This window comes from Quercus robur, chromosome 11 (assembly GCF_932294415.1).
Source record: "Quercus robur chromosome 11, dhQueRobu3.1, whole genome shotgun sequence".
Taxonomy (NCBI): Eukaryota; Viridiplantae; Streptophyta; class Magnoliopsida; order Fagales; family Fagaceae; genus Quercus; species Quercus robur.
The window spans coordinates 21,612,767-21,628,666 of record NC_065544.1 but is presented as its reverse complement, the minus strand read 5'-3'; the positions used below and the strand labels follow the sequence as shown (position 1 = coordinate 21,628,666).

The 15,900-nt window shown below is 36.2% G+C and overlaps 1 protein-coding gene across 1 annotated transcript; it reads right to left on the bottom strand.

Annotated features, from left to right (window-relative positions):
- Positions 1-3,988: 3,988 nt before the first annotated feature.
- On the bottom strand, positions 3,989-4,967 carry LOC126704835 (uncharacterized). Its single transcript, XM_050403831.1, has 2 exons — positions 4,649-4,967; positions 3,989-4,284 (listed from the first exon to the last, which is right to left on the bottom strand). Exons 1-2 carry the CDS (start codon positions 4,965-4,967, stop codon positions 3,989-3,991), a joined length of 615 nt encoding a protein of 204 aa, XP_050259788.1.
- Between the last annotated feature and the right edge of the window lie 10,933 nt (positions 4,968-15,900).

Genomic DNA, 15,900 nt, shown 5'->3' with positions numbered 1-15,900 from the left:
AAGTGACCTAGTTCATTATTCTCTTTGAAGAAGCTATTGTGTCTTTACGCCAAGGGTTTTATGACCAAGGAGCTTCCTGATCTTAATCGTTGATGAACCGAAGAACTTTGCAACCAACATCTTCTTCAAGTTGCTGGTGTTAATCACGTACTTGGATCTGTGCATCATTGGTTAGTCACGTACTGGGATTCGTGCATTGAACTGGAAGATTGCCACTACAATACAAGTCTGATTGGGTATTGAGGTAAGGGTTCAACTGTAGGTTGGTATTTCAGGATAGGCCAAAGGGTTTGGTAAGATTCCTTATACTTGTAACCACTTGTGATTGATAATAGTAGATTCTTGGGAGTGGTGACCTAAAAATCATCTAGTGGGGTTTTTCCTTGAAGGTTTTCCCCATTGTAAACAAATCACTATGTCAATTTAATTTTCGTTGCATTTAGTTTAGTTGGTGATTTGTTTGTGTTACCATGCTATTGCATGTAATTGAACTTAATTAATAAACTTGGGTAATTAATTAATTAATTGCAAGGGGTCAATTCATTTTAACCCAAAAATAACTAAGAGGCTTCTCTATCTTGGAACCTAAGGTGATTGAAAGGCTTCTCTATCTCAATCTGTAACTGGAGGTGACCAAAGGGGCTTTTCTACCTTGATCTGAGTGGAAGGTAATCAAGAGGCTTCTCTATTTTGGAACCTGGGGCGATTGAAAGGCTTCTCTATCTCACTTTGGAACTGCAGACGACCAAGGGGCTTCTCTACCTTAATCTGAGTGGGAGGTAACCAAGAGGCTTCACTATCTTGGAACCTAAGGTGATTGAGAGGCTTTTCTATCTTAATCTTGAACTGTGGTGACCAAGGGGCTTCTCTACCTTGATATGAATGGGAGGTAATCAAGAGACTTCTCTATCTTGGAACCTGAGGCGATTAAGGGGCTTCTTTATCTTAATCTTAAATGGTGATGACCAAGGGTTTCTCTACCTTAATCTGAATGGAAGGTAACCAAGAGGCTTCTCTATCTTGGAACCTGAGGCAATTGAAAGGTTTCTTTATCTCAATCTGGAACGGTGGCGACCAAGGGGCTTCTTTACCTCGATCTAAATGGAAGGTAACCAAAAGGCTTCTCTATCTTGAAACCGGGGGCGATTGAGAGGCTTCTCTATCTCAATCTTGAATTGTCCAGACTCAATTGCAGGGTTGTCTAGCTTGCATTCCTGTAACCTTGGTAACTTTCTTTCCTCCCGAATTCAATTTGCATCTCATTTTGTATCCTTATCTCCTTTGCAAAATATCTGCATGTTGCACTTTTAGGCTTCATCCTCTGAAGAGGAGGAGAGTCCTCCTACTAGCCATACTAATGGCTCTTCTAGTTCTTTCGTGGAGACATCCTCATTTTCCCGCATGGCAGTATGAATCTAGACCAGCTAAAGTACACCCCAAATGTCCCTTGGAATGACCCAGTATGTTCCTGAATCCTTTAGTCTTCTATCCTCATTTTTTGCTCATTGAGTTATTTGTGAACTGGTGAATCTATGCTTTAAGTTGGCGTTGATCTTGTGGAAGAAAGCATGCAGATGATTGGAGGTTTGCAATTGGTGGCACGCACTCAATCTTCTGAATATGTGCTCAATGAAATGAACTGGGTATAAGATGATGCATCCTTAATTCTTTTTGCTTGAACTTCCATGATAATGGTTCTAACACTTGTCTCTGTTGATTTTTCATAACAACCAAATGGCAATGGCTGATGCCAACACAAGATCCTTGGAGGAGAGGATCAGAAAGCTTGAACTTTAGAATCAGCAACAGGAATCATGGTTTTATGCAAGTCAGGAAGGAGACACTGAGGGTGGCTCCTTTAGGGGTGGGTCTAGGAGATCTTCCCGCAGACAGACCCGAAGTCTGAATGATGCTTGACCTGTATTTTAATTTTCCTGCAAAGACAAGAAAGTACTCCTTAGAACAATTTGGCTTTGGATTGCTTCTAGTCTTGCTGAAACTCAGATGAGTCAAAAACCTTGAACTTCAGAACCGGCAATAGGAATCTTAGTTTTATGCAAGTTAAGAAGGAGACACTAAGAGTGGCTCCTCTAGGGGTGGGTCTAGGAGATCTTCCTGCAGGTGGACCCGAAGTCCGAATGATGCTTGACCTGTATTTTAATTTTCCTACAAAGACAAGAAAGTACTCCTTAGACAATTTGGCTTTGGATTGCTTTTGGTCTTGCTAAAACTCAGATAAGACAAGTTCAGAATTCACCTGATGAAGTCTTGTAGTAAACAATTTGAACCTATCTAACCACTTCTAATGGGATTTGTATTTACTTGAATGAGGCATGGCTGAATGCCCCTAATTTGAAAACTGTATGCATGATGACCCTTCATCTTTTTTTTTTTTTAAAGATTTTTTTTTCTTTCTTTTTGTTTTATTTTTTTTTTGTTTTTTGTTTTATTTTTTTATTTTTGAAAAGGAGTGAGTGTTTTTTATTTGTTCCAGAGAGAGGAGATAAGGCATAGCTGAATGCCTCTAGTTTAAGAGATGAATGCATGACTTTGGAAAATCTCGTTTTGATTAATTTTCTCTTCCCTCCTTTTTTTTGAAACAAGTGATGCAGATGATTTTTTTTTTTTTTTTTTTTTTTTTTGAAGACAAATGGACAAGGTATGTCTAAATGCCCCAGCTTGACAATATATGCAAATTTTTGAGAAACTTTATTGCATAATCAATGTTTTTTGAAAAACAAAGTCAAAACGAACCCGTGGAATGCCCAAAAACACAAAAACGGGATAATTGGGCCTTGGTCGAGTTGGGTGCCAATTGGCACTCTTGGAGTGCCGATCAGCACTTGGAGAGTGCCGATCACTCTTAGAATGTCAATTGGCACTTTGAGGTGCTAACGTGCATGCCTAATTTTGCCCCAATTCCTTGCTCTTTTTCAACGCTTTTTGTGTGTTTTTGAGTTTTTTGAAAAAAAAAAAAAAATTCTCCATTTGGGACCATGAAACACTTTCCTTGTCAGTTAAAAACTCTAGAAATCTATTTAAACCTGGTTAGGGACTAAGGTAGCTTATTTTAGCATCTAACCTGCAAACAAATCTCTGAATCAAAGTTATCAAGAAACAATAATCACATGCAAGAGTTATCCATGGCTAAGAGCATCCACAATTGTGGTGCTATTTTTTTAGTTATTTGGCACCACAAAAAGTTACTTTATCTATTTTACCTACTCACTTTACAAAACATTCAGTAGCAGTGGATCTATTTTAACTTTCAACACAATAAAATAATATAAACATCACAATAAAATAATATATCTACTGCAATAAAATAATATATCCACTACAATAAACAACAATCACAACCACCGTCGCCACCGACTATTCCACTGCCGTTGCCACCACCACCCCCACCGCCACCGCCGGCGCCACATGATAGCAAATAATCGTCTTGTGTCAACAAGTGATTTTTTTAACCCTAAATTATACTTATGAATTTGTTTTTACTAAAACAATTTCTCAATCATCATGATAGCAAATAATCATCTAGTGTAACAATAATATTTTGTAACCCTAAATTATATATATACAAATTTATCTTTTGACTAAAAATCATTTCTCAATTGTCATGATAGCCTATTATCGTCTAGTATAACAACATTATTTTTTTTTTTAAACAAAATTATATATATACAAATTTATCTTTGACTAAAACAATCATCTCAATTGTCTGGAAGCAATCTTGGAACAATGTGAACTATGAAATGGAGGAACTTTATAAGAAAACATATAAAATAGAACACATTATAGTTGGAACAATATAGTCCATAGATTACTCACATACATAACTCAAACCAAATTACAATAAAACTCACACACTAGCACAAGTTCCTATGACTCATGCTTCTCAACATATAAAAAAAAGTTCCTATGACTCCCCTTGCAATTGCCATAAATGTTCAATAAGTTCCAACTGGAGTTGAGAATGAATTTCTCAGTCTCTAATGCGTCCATAACTCTCAATGTATGCCATAAATCCATCACTTTGTTCACGTGACACTTGTATAGGAGGATTATCCACTCCATCAATTTGTTCATAATCCAAGTCTACCACTTCATTATCATCCCGCTCATCTTCAACAATCATGTTATGGAGAATTATGCACGCTTTCATGATCTTTTGGAGTGTTTCAAGATGGAAAAATCGTGCAGGTCCACGGACAATTGTGAAACGTGCTTGAAGCACTCCAAATGCACGCTCAACATCCTTCCTATACGCCTCTTGGGCTACTGCAAATAATTTTCACTTTTGCCCTTATGGAGCTGGGATTGTTTTCACAAATGTTGCCCACTTTGGATATATGCCATCAGCAATGTAATATCCCATTGTGTAGTCATGACTATTGATTGAGTAATGTACTACAGCATCACGTCCTTTAGTAAGATCAAAAAATATAAGAGACTGCTCTAACACATTAATGTCATTATTTGACCTAGGTAACCCAAAAAATGCATGTCATATCCAAAGATCATATGATACTACTGCCTCCAAAATAATAGTAGGCCCATGAATATGACCACAATATTGACATTTCCATGCAACTAGATAATTTTTCCACTTCCAATGCATGCAATCAATTTGAATCTAACATACTTGGAAAACCTTGGTGTTTGCCATGAGCTAACAGTTTAACAATGTCTTCATTGTTAGGCTTTTTCAAGTATTCCTCAGAGAAAACATCAATTACCGTAGTTACAAATTTTTTCAAACTTTCTAATGCAATAGTTTCTACAATCCACACATATTCATCCACCAAATCACCCGATGCTCCATACACAAGCATTCTAAATGCAGCAGTTATCTTTTGTAATGAAGATAAACCAAGTTTGTTGGCACTATCTCTTTTTTGGACAAAGTAAGAGTCACGAACTTCTACATTAGATTGAATATGGAGTAAAAGAGAACGCTTCATCCGAAATCTCCTACGAAATAAAGCAAGTGGATATATTGGTGTGGGAGCAAAGTAGTTAAGAAAAAGCCTCTCATGGCTTGCCAAATGATTACATCAGATATAGTGACGACGTTTATGTTGTGATGTTTCCATAACAAGTTCTTTGATTATCTCATCCTCATCTGAGTCATCAAGAAGCAACTTGCGAAACAAAGAGCGATTCATGGATGCAACCTTCAAGACAATTGGAAAGCAATTATTACTATAGATGCAAGAAACATAACCAATCCAAGCTTTTAGTGCCATAAGCAATCATTATACCCACAAGCACACACGCACAAGTCACAACACAAACAAGGTGAACAATAAATTTAAAGGTTTATAAATACATCTAGATTAAGATTAAAGTCAAGTGACATAAGCCACTACTAAAATACATGAAAGCCTCTCATAAGTTACTACCAAAATACATAAAGGCCTATCATAAGCCACTACCAAAGTATCACCTAAATGTGCCAACCTTTTCCTAACATAACAAAATACATAAAGGCCTAAGCTACATCCAAAATGTAATTAAACCCATTAATTACGTGAACTTCATCTTGCCATGATTTCCTCTTGGAGTTGTTCATAAAAAGCTTTTTGTGCTCCGGTCAAGGCACTTGTATCTTTCATCATGATTCTCTCCTCCTCTAATATATGTTGCATTTCAAATTTTTTCCTCTCAATCATGACTCTTTCCTTCTTAATCTTAAGTTTTTCTTTACCTCTTTCCTTCTCAATACTAAGTTTTTCCCTCTCAATAAACATTTTTTCCTCTTCCAATCGAGTTCTCTCTTTATCCCTCAACTCTCCCAAGTGCAACTTCTCCGCTTTGATACAAAGATGAAAGGGTTTCTTGAAAGTCTCTTTATACAAAGCCTTCGCATTGGTAATCTTAAAAAATTAAAAGAAATATAACATGATTAGTATCTTCAAACTATTGGTGAATGGGTATGTTAACACTATTGCAATATAATTTATACCTTATCTTATTCGATTATACCACTTTGATGACGTGTGTTAACTTTAGCCATGCACCCACAAAACTTATTTGTCTTTTCATTAATCGTTGCCCAATGACTTATCAAGGAGATAACTGTATGTGTGGTACCAGATGTATTGTACTGCGTGAAGTATTCCCAAATTTTTTGACGAAATGTATTATGTGTTTGTTCATTACTGTATATGGCATCAACACTAGTATTAAGCCATGTTGATACTAGGACTTGATCTTCCTTTACACTAAAGTTAGCACCCCATTTTCCTTTTATAGAAGAGGCATTTTCAACTTGAGGTGGAGAATTAGAAACTAACATAGAAGTATTTTGAGATGTTCCCAAAGTTGTGAGTCAATTTCTATATCCCCGTTCATGATACCTGTGAAATATCTGAGGTCTCGTTGTGACTCCATAAAATTAGAAACAGCAATATATACTTCCAAGCAAACTAAAAGTAAAGACCAATACTGTATAAATTAGAAGAAAAAAAAATTGTAAACTTCCCTGCACACAGAAAATTCCCAAACTAACATATATATCAAAACTTAAAATACTTAGAAGTATAACAATAGAACATGATTATGATTCTTCTGGTTGGCAGGAAATCACTTTCAATGTATCACGCACATAGAAATACGAAATGTGAAATATGAAATCAGCCACCATCAAATCAATAGATAAATGAAAATTTTAAAACAACTCAAAACTCCTGATAGTTGTAAAGCCCTCACACTCTCAATTTTCCTATTTATATGCAAGAACTATGGAATTTCATGATATTGAATAAGAGAAAGTTTGGTACAAAGAGGGGCTAACTTAATTATAGCAACATATGATAATGTTAGGGGAAGAGTTTCATTGAGATTTGTTTACTTTAAAACATTATTTTAAGTCATACACTTGCTTGCATTAATCCTGACCCTTCTCAACTACCCTGACCCCTTGCAATCAAAAGACATTCCTTAAAATTGAGTACATAATCATAAAACTTTAAACTAAGTGCTTAAATTTCCCCTTTACTAGCATTTTCTTAGCAGCCAACCAAAATGTTTAAACTGATTAAACATTTTGATAAAACCCTAGCCAAAAAAGTTCAAACACCAAATTTCCCCCAACATACCCATTTGATACACATGCAATTAAGTGACTTAAAGCCTCACAAACTGCATAAACAAAGAGAACTCAACCAAATCACAAGGATCCCATCACAAACTTGGGGTTGCAAGGCTACTAGAACAGAGTGATACCAAAATAAAGTGAACAAACAAACCACACCATTTTAATCACGAATTTAAAAATACCCAAATCACTACTCAAAATCTCAGATACCACAAACCACATATCTTAACTCGTAAGTCTTAACCACAAATCATATCGCAAAAATCATTATGCAAAAATCATTATAAAAAAAATTAAAAATAAATAAAAAAAGAAGAGAGAAAGAATAGAGTGATACCTGAGATTGGCGGAAAACCAAAGCAATGGGCTAACGAAGGTAGTGGTGGCTTCGACAGAGATGAGCTAGGCTTCGAAGTGGGTGAGGATCATGATGAATCGAGTCGGCAATGGTGCGTGGGTCAACGATGATGCGTGAGCTTCGGCAATGGTGTGTGAGCTTCAATGGCGGTGGTGAGGAGGTTGATGAATCGGTGAGAGTTTGTGGATGAGGATGATGGGAATCGGTGAAGCTAAAGCCTTTGTGGAGGATGAGAGTTTGAGCGCTATAAGAGCTGAGAGCTTGAGGAGTTGTGCCTTTGTCTTTGTGTGATAAATAGAAGAAAGAAAAGAAATAGAAAAATAATTAAATAAAGAAAGAGAAGAAATATTATTTTAATGCTAATGGGGGGAAAAAAACATTTTTTCTGTTTAGCTTCAAGCTACAGTATACAGCCAAAAGTAGCTGCGTACTATAACTCTGAAGGTAAAATATTTAGATATACCTTCACTATTGTAGAGCACTTTTTGTATTTTGGTGAAGCTAAAATAGCAATATAGCTATTTAGCTTCATTTGTGTTTTTGAGTTTTTTGAAAAAAAATTTCTTTGTTTGGGACCATGAAACACTTTCCTAGTCAGCTACAAACTCTTGAAACCTATTTAAACTTGGTTAGGGACTAAGGTAGCTTATTTTAGCATCTAACCTGCAAACAAATCTCTAAATCAAAGTTATCAAGAAACAATAATCACATGCAAGAGTTATCCACGGCTAACAATCAAAATTTTCCTCATTCAACCATTCATGATATCAATAGATGGGTTTGTAGCTTTGATTTTAGTACTAAGACCAATTTCATAGCCTATAAGCTAGAAGGAATCAATGCCATGAGGAATGTCAAGATCAAGTGGGATTTCCTCCACGCTGCAATGAAGTTCTGGGATACTGAAGACCTTTTATTTCAGTTTAAAAGCACTGAACTTTGTCCCACAATTGAAGAATTTTCAGCTATTTTGGGTTATGATCCTAGCAAAAAATTCATAGCAGGTTCTTGTGATCCCAAGCATAGGTAGATTTTATTTGGTGCTCTAGGACTTCCTACTTCAATTGCTAGTAGTATGATTAAAAGCCACATGGTTAATCTTCATGCAGTTGTTTCAAGACTGATTAACAAGTGTACTCATGAAGTTACTGACAACATACAAGAAAATTTTGGCTTAGCTCTTTGCTTCACGGGAGAATTTTTGCTTTGCTCTAGAAGGCTTGCTTTTGTGGATGCTCGAGCCATAGGCATTGTGAGTCAAGTTAAGGATGGTGATAATCCTGCTTCTCTGATCTTGGCAAAAAAAATTTTAGGATTGGATTCCGTATTTCTTGGTGGAGAGTCACAAAACTTTCTTGGGAGTCCCTTGACTTTGCAAATATGGTTGATGGAAAGACTGGACATGATTGCCACACCTACTATTGCTAATTATGGTCCTAGAAATTTCCTCAATAGGATTTTCCTCAAAACCAAATGTCAAACTGAAAGTGACTGGGTGAAATTTCTGAACAAAACATCCAGTGTCTCAATTCGATGGAATTGTTATTGGTGGAAGTGCCCACCTCCTTTGTTGTGGTCCCTAAGATCAGGTCACATCTTTATAGTTGGATTAAGGAGGGCAACTTTATATAAGGCGGATAGACTCTTGAGGCAATTCCAATATGAGCAAGGAATGCTTGGTGGAAGAGGAAGAAAACCTTTTATCCCTGTGGACACTAATCCTACTTCTATAAGGAACATGTTGTTGGGCTTAGAGATGGCTGACCGAGTGGATCAATCTTTTGTTAAAGTTCACTTTCATGGGATGAGCACAGACTATTCTAACTGGCTGGTGAACAAGATTGCGAATAAGGAGGCTGACACGGTTGCTATGAGAAAACAATTTCTTAGAGACAACTGAGAAAGACATAAGGCTAACAACTATGAGTTTAAAAGGAGGGACAAAGATGACAAAGTACCTAGTACAAATGGAATCAATGAACAACAAAAGGAAAAAAGATTGAAGAAAAAATGATCTTCTTATTTTTGGCTTTGAACAAGTTTATTTTAAAAGTTGATGTGAAACTCTTGGGTTTAGAAATTATTTAGGACTTTCAAGTTAAGGGTTATGTTTAAAGTTTAGGTTTTTTTTTTTTTTTTTTTTTTTTTTTTTTTTTTTTTTTTTTTTTTTTTTTTTTTTTTAGGGTTTGGGTTTTGAATTTTGTGTAATGGTATGGTTTAATAGAATGGTTGAATTTTGAAAACAATTTTTTTTGCTTAATGGGTAAATGTTGGGTTTGGGGAAGTTGTAACCAAACCAATATATGGTTTCCTATGTACCTCCTTGGCAGAAGGATCAGGTCATCATGTAATTTATTTTTTATTTGCCTTAACTTTTGTCTAGGCCGCCCTTTCGAGTTTTCAACCTAGTAGGCTCTCTCTTTTTTTTCTCTCTCCTTTTGCATAGATCGCCCTTTCGGGTTTTCAAGCTACACATTTTTTTTTTTTTTTTACGAAGTTAGGAAGGGAAATAATATAATTTACAACCACTTTAGATGTGGCGCTTTTAGACTACCACCTCAGACGTGGTATTTCCTTCAATTAATCCATATTGGTTGGCTCAGTAAAAGAGTTTGCATTTAAGTCCATCAACCTTACTACTCCACCAGAGTATATCTGCTTAATAATATATGGACCTACCCAATTTTGCTTGAACTTCCCATTTGTCACTTGAACTGGGGCTCGAATATCTTTCAGCACTAAATCTCCTTTAGTAACCTTGAATGTGACACAAGGTCTTAAGTCTCTTCTCATCCATCATGCATAATTGGTCATATCTACTTTGCAACCAATCTACTTCAGCGATTTCACTTTCCAGTATTAGTCTCAATGAACAAACACCCATTTCTATATGAAGGACTGCTTTCATCCCATACACTAAGGAATAAGGAGTGGCTCCTGTGGAGGACCAAATTGATGTCCTATACCTCCAAAGTGCATAGGGTAATTGTAGATGCCAATCCTTGTAGATTTTTGTGCTTTTCTTCAGAATTTGCCCTATATTATTTGTTAGGTTCTAAAGTCTTAGGATTTTATGTATTTAAAACTCTAATTTGTATTGTTGGCAAACCATGATCAAAACAATGTTTTAGAAGTGTTTTAGTCTAGCTCAAAGTTGTGATTTTATGTAAAGTTGGAATTGAGTTAAAGCAGGAAAGCATTGTGCCTTTCGGCCTGGCTCGATCGATCGAAAGACAAGCTCGATCGATCGAAGCTCGGGCAAAATGATTTTCTGCAGATTCGTCCAACTCAGCCCTAAGTGTTTTAAAACGTTTTTAGGGTTTCTTATTTGTCCTAAGTATAAAAGGCAAACCCTAGCCACGTTTTAGTGTTGCTCATAATTGCGGTTTGTGTAAATCTCTTGTGAGATCTAGAGGAGCTTTCCTTTACACAAACTTAGGGTTTTCAAGGAGAAGATTTATCTACGCCTTGATGATCAATTCAATTGCTATCATTGAAGCTTAAAGAAAACACAAGTGGGTGTGCTTGTATCTGGTGGTGAATCCAAGAAAGAAGGAATCCGTGAATTCGGAGCTTGCACGTGGTCGTGTCAGTAAGTTCTACTGGTTGGTAGCAATAAGAAGTCGAGCGTGGGGGCTTGTAAGCCTTATTGTATGAACTTCGATTCTTTCAAGATAGTGGATTCAAGTTTACCTTGAGGATAACTAGGTTAAATCCTCCCCAGGTTTTTACCAGTTTGGTTTCCTGGGTGATCATATCTTGTGTTATTTATTTTCCGCTGCTTTACATGATTTGATCTTTATTATTGTGATTACCTAGACTTGTTTAATTGGACTAAGTAACAACTTGGCTAATTACCTAGGTTAAATCAATTGTTTAAGGGGTCTAAAAACTATCAAGTGGTATCAGAGCGGGTAGCTCTTTTGTTGTTGATCCTTTGATCACTGAGTTGATCCTTGACCCCTGTTGTCATGGAACACGGACACTCTCTAGTTATTCCTCCTCACTTTGATGAGAATAATTATACTTATTGGAAAGTAAGGATGAAAGCATTCCTGAAATCCATTGATGAGAGAGTGTGGAACTTCGTTGAATACCGATGGGAGAAGCCCACAACTCTTGTTAGTGAGTGGGAAACTTCTCAAAAAGAAGAAGCTGCGTTTAATAGCAAGGCTATGAATGCGATCTTTAACGCTGTTTCTATAGAGGAATTTAAGAGAATCTCTAATGTTGAGGTTGCTCATACTGCTTGGAATATCTTCCAGACTGTGCATGAAGGCACAAAGGCTGTCAAAATCAATAAATTGCAGCAATTGACTTCTAAATTTGAAAGCATTAGGATGTCTGATGATGAATCTTTTGATGAATTCTGTGCTAAATTGAATAATATTGTTAATTCTGCTTTTAACTTGGGTGAAATCTATGATCAACCTAAAATTGTTAGGAAGATTCTTAGATCTTTAACTGAAGATTTTAGACCCAAGGTGACTGCCATTACTGAAAGCAAGGATGTGGACTCCATCCCTGTTGATGAACTTGTAGGATCTCTTCAATCTTATGAGTTGGATCTACCCAAGACTACCAAATCCAAATGAATGGCTCTTAAGTCAGTTGATGATGTTGAAGGTGGTGGATTTGATGATGAGCTCTCTGCTACAGAGATTGCCTACCTTGCCAAGAACTTTAGAAACTTTCTCAGGAATAGTAATAGAAAGGTAAGAGGCACAAACACTGCTGAACCTAGAAATTTTAGGAAGCATGATCCCACTAAGGTTAACAACAATGATAAACCTAGAGAAAAAGTAGGTCAATCTTCCAATAATTCCTTGAGCTCTCAGTGTTTTGGATGTCAAGGGTATGGACACATGAAATCTGAATGTCCTGCCTATTTGAAGTCTAAGGGTAAGGCTATGGTTGTAACCCTTAGTGATGGTGAAGTTTCTGATAATGAGTCTGATTGTGATGAGGATGGAAACTTCATTGCTTTCACCGCTACTGCTGTAGTCGATGAGAGCATATTTGTTGAAGAGAACCCTTCTGATGGGGAACTCTCTAAAGATGCAGATCTTCAAGAGGCCTATAATAAACTCTGCAAAGTTGCTGCAAAGGATGCTATGAATGTTGAACTTGGCCTAAAGAAAATTGAATCTCTTAAGCTTGAAAAGAAGAATTTTCTTGTTAAACTATTTAATGCTAATGAACTTTTGAACAATGTGAAAACTGAAAACATGCTTTTGCTTGATAAGTTAAATCTTTAGAACTTGATTTATCTATTGCTAGATCTGCTAGTTCTAAACTTGATCAAATGCTGAGTGTTCAAAAGTCATCTTCTGACAAAACTGGTTTAGGTTATGTTGAAAGCATATCTGTGTCTGCTCCTCATTCCACAAAGTTTGTTCCTTCATCTTCTTCTTCTGAACCTTCCGTGAGTGAGATAGTGAGTGAAACTGTCAAACCCCCTGTGAGTGAGGTTATTAAACCCTTAGAAGGTTCATCATCTAGGAAGATTAGGGTTGATTTGAAAGAGTCCAAGTCTAAGAAGCCTACCCTATCTAAGGACAAGACACATGATAAGCTTGCATGGGTTTGTCACTTTTGTGGAAAGTCTGGACACATTCGTCCAAACTGTTACAAGCTGCAAGCTGCTAAAAGAGCAAACAAACCAAAAGTACCTGTGCCTCAAGCACTTGATCCTATGATACTTATTGGTGATTTGGTAAAGGTTTTAAACCTTTATTCCAATCTTGGAGTTGGTAATCATTCTCATGTGAATAAAAACTCCAATGCTCATGGTGCATCTAAAAGGTTTTGGATGCAAAAAACTCGAACTAATTGAGTCTTTCTGACATGGTCCTTGTGCTTCATTGCTCTACCCTTTGTGACCATTGTTCTTTGGTTTTGTTTTTGTTTTTGTTTTGTTTTTCTAGGATTTTCATTGCATAATATTCATGCATTTCATTCTAGGTGATTTTTTTATAAAAAGAAAAAAAAAATAAAAAAAAAAATAAAAAAAAGGAAGCAAATTTTGTTTTGTACTATTCTTCTTGGTTTTTGAGAACAAGGTTGGTCAATTTATTTTCACATAACATGTCTTTTGTACCTTGTTTAGCTTTGATGAGCTTACTTATCGCACTTTACTAGTTGAAGCTTTGTAGTGCATGTTGTGTGGGAAAGATGTTTATGGTTTTTGATTATTCTGTCTTAATCTTGAAGTCACATGTTTTTAAATGTTGGACTTGAACTTTTGGAAAAAGGCATAAATAACCATCTCATCACCGTTCACTAGCCAATCATGAACACCTTAGTGCATATCATAAGATTTTGTGCTCGAGAAAGTGTAGCACATGCACAAAAAGAACATAAGGTGAAGCCTCGGTTTAAATTGCTTAATACTTAAAATTGGTGTGTACTATTAGGCTTGATGCCAAACTCACATGACTTAAAATTGGTTTGTATATTATAAGACATAAATACAAGAAACTTACATGATTGCAAGCTTATGATCTAGGAGATGTGTGAGTTATATGATGTAACTCTTTAGGTGATAGTCTCTTTTAAATTCCTTGTGATTAATTTTGTAGACTTTGTGATTGATTGCTATTCACATATTACCTCACATGTATGTCAAGCTTTTGCTAGTTGCACACACTACACAAGTTATTCTTTGTTAAACTTTGTCCATGTTATTGTGTGTGTTTATGGTCTGACCAACCAAGTTTTGCAAATACTTTGAATTTTGTACAAAATTAATTTGTTGCTTGAAAATTTGTGGAGAATGCAAGAAATTTTGATTTGGGGAATTTGGGATTAAAATTCTTATTTTTGAAAATCATATCATCTCATACTCATGCATTATTGTTCTTAAATTTCAATGTTTTGAGTTGACTCTAAATGTTCTTTTCAAAAAACTGTGTTTTTCCTCAATTTTGGTGAGCCTCTGCCCATTTCGATCGATCGAAAATTTTTAATTTTGATAGAGAGAGCTTTTGTCTGTTTCGATCGATCGAACTCTTTTCAAATTTTTATGATAGAGTCTCTGTCTATTTTGATCGATCGAGGCTGTTTTTCGATCAATCAAAACTCGTGAAACATGTTTTTTTAAAAGGTTAGATTGTCTTTTTCAAAAGGATTTTTTCAAAAAGTTTTTCAACTTTTCTCTCTCTCCGACTTGGCTAAGGCTCCACCATCGATTTTTTGTCGTTTTCCTCTAAGATTTTTGCAAGGTTTTTGTCCTTGAAGGCCGGTAAGTCTCTTTTGCCCTTCCTTTTGCATTTTATTTCATGTTTTCATGCATTGTTGTGGGTATTTTTGGCACTTTCTAAATATTGGGGTTTTTGATGATTCAAACCTGTTTTGGTGAAATTGATCAATGGGTTTTTGTTCTAGAATGCTATAATGTTGATTCTTATAGTTTAATTTGATCAATTTTGTGGTTTTTGAAATATTGGAAATTCTAGGGTTTGAATTTGATCCGAATTGGGGATTTTTGTCTAATTGGGTTAAATGGATGAAATTGGCTTGTCAAATTGATGTATTTGGTCATTATTTTTTTAATTCTATCATGTGTGATGATCAATTCGTTAATATTTTTCAAATTGATCAAGTGGTTTTCCAAATTTTGGGGTTTTTGTGTTAACACCTCAATGTTCAAGCCAATTTTGTAAATTTGAACTTTTTGGACTTAATTCACTGCATTAGAACATGCATCATACCATTTAAATTTTTCATGCATCATATAGATTTTAATTCTATATTTTTTTTGTGCTAACTTGCAGTCTGCCCTTGGTTTTGTGTTTTGTTCTTTTGCTCTGTGTTTTGGTCCTTATCTTAGCACCATGCCTAGGAAAACTAGAGCCAATAGGACCCCTTCTACTTCCTCTGTGTCTCCCTCTAGGGTTGAGGAGTTTAGGAATGATAAGTGCAGAGAGGCCTTTGAGAATTTGAACCGTAAGCGAAAGATTTGGGCTGAGCGAGCTGTGGTCTTAGATGAGCTTGATCCGGCCATTAGGGCCAATTTTGAGTCTAGAGGTTGGTTGCCTCTCTTAGAGATAGATCATCCACCCCCGACCGCCCTAATTAGAGAGTTCTTCTCGAACCTCTCTTGCCACGTCTATGATTTCAATACCCTTGTTAGGAGTTGGATACGAGGTGTTGAGTTCACCATTACCCCTTGGGTAGTGGCTGAGGCTCTTGGGGTTCCGGTTGTTCGGGAGCCTGACTATCCCTATGATGAGTCACCCTCATTAGATGTAGTCATGTCATACATCACTGGGTCATCTATCCAGTGGGGTTCTGATCCTCGGATCATGTCCACTGAGCTTACCGAGACTGCCTATCTATTCTTTAGGATAGCGTGTCATTCGTTGTGGCCTATTTCTCACTTCCACACCATCCCTTTAGAGTGATGTGTGTTTTTGTATGCTTTTGTTTCTGGAGC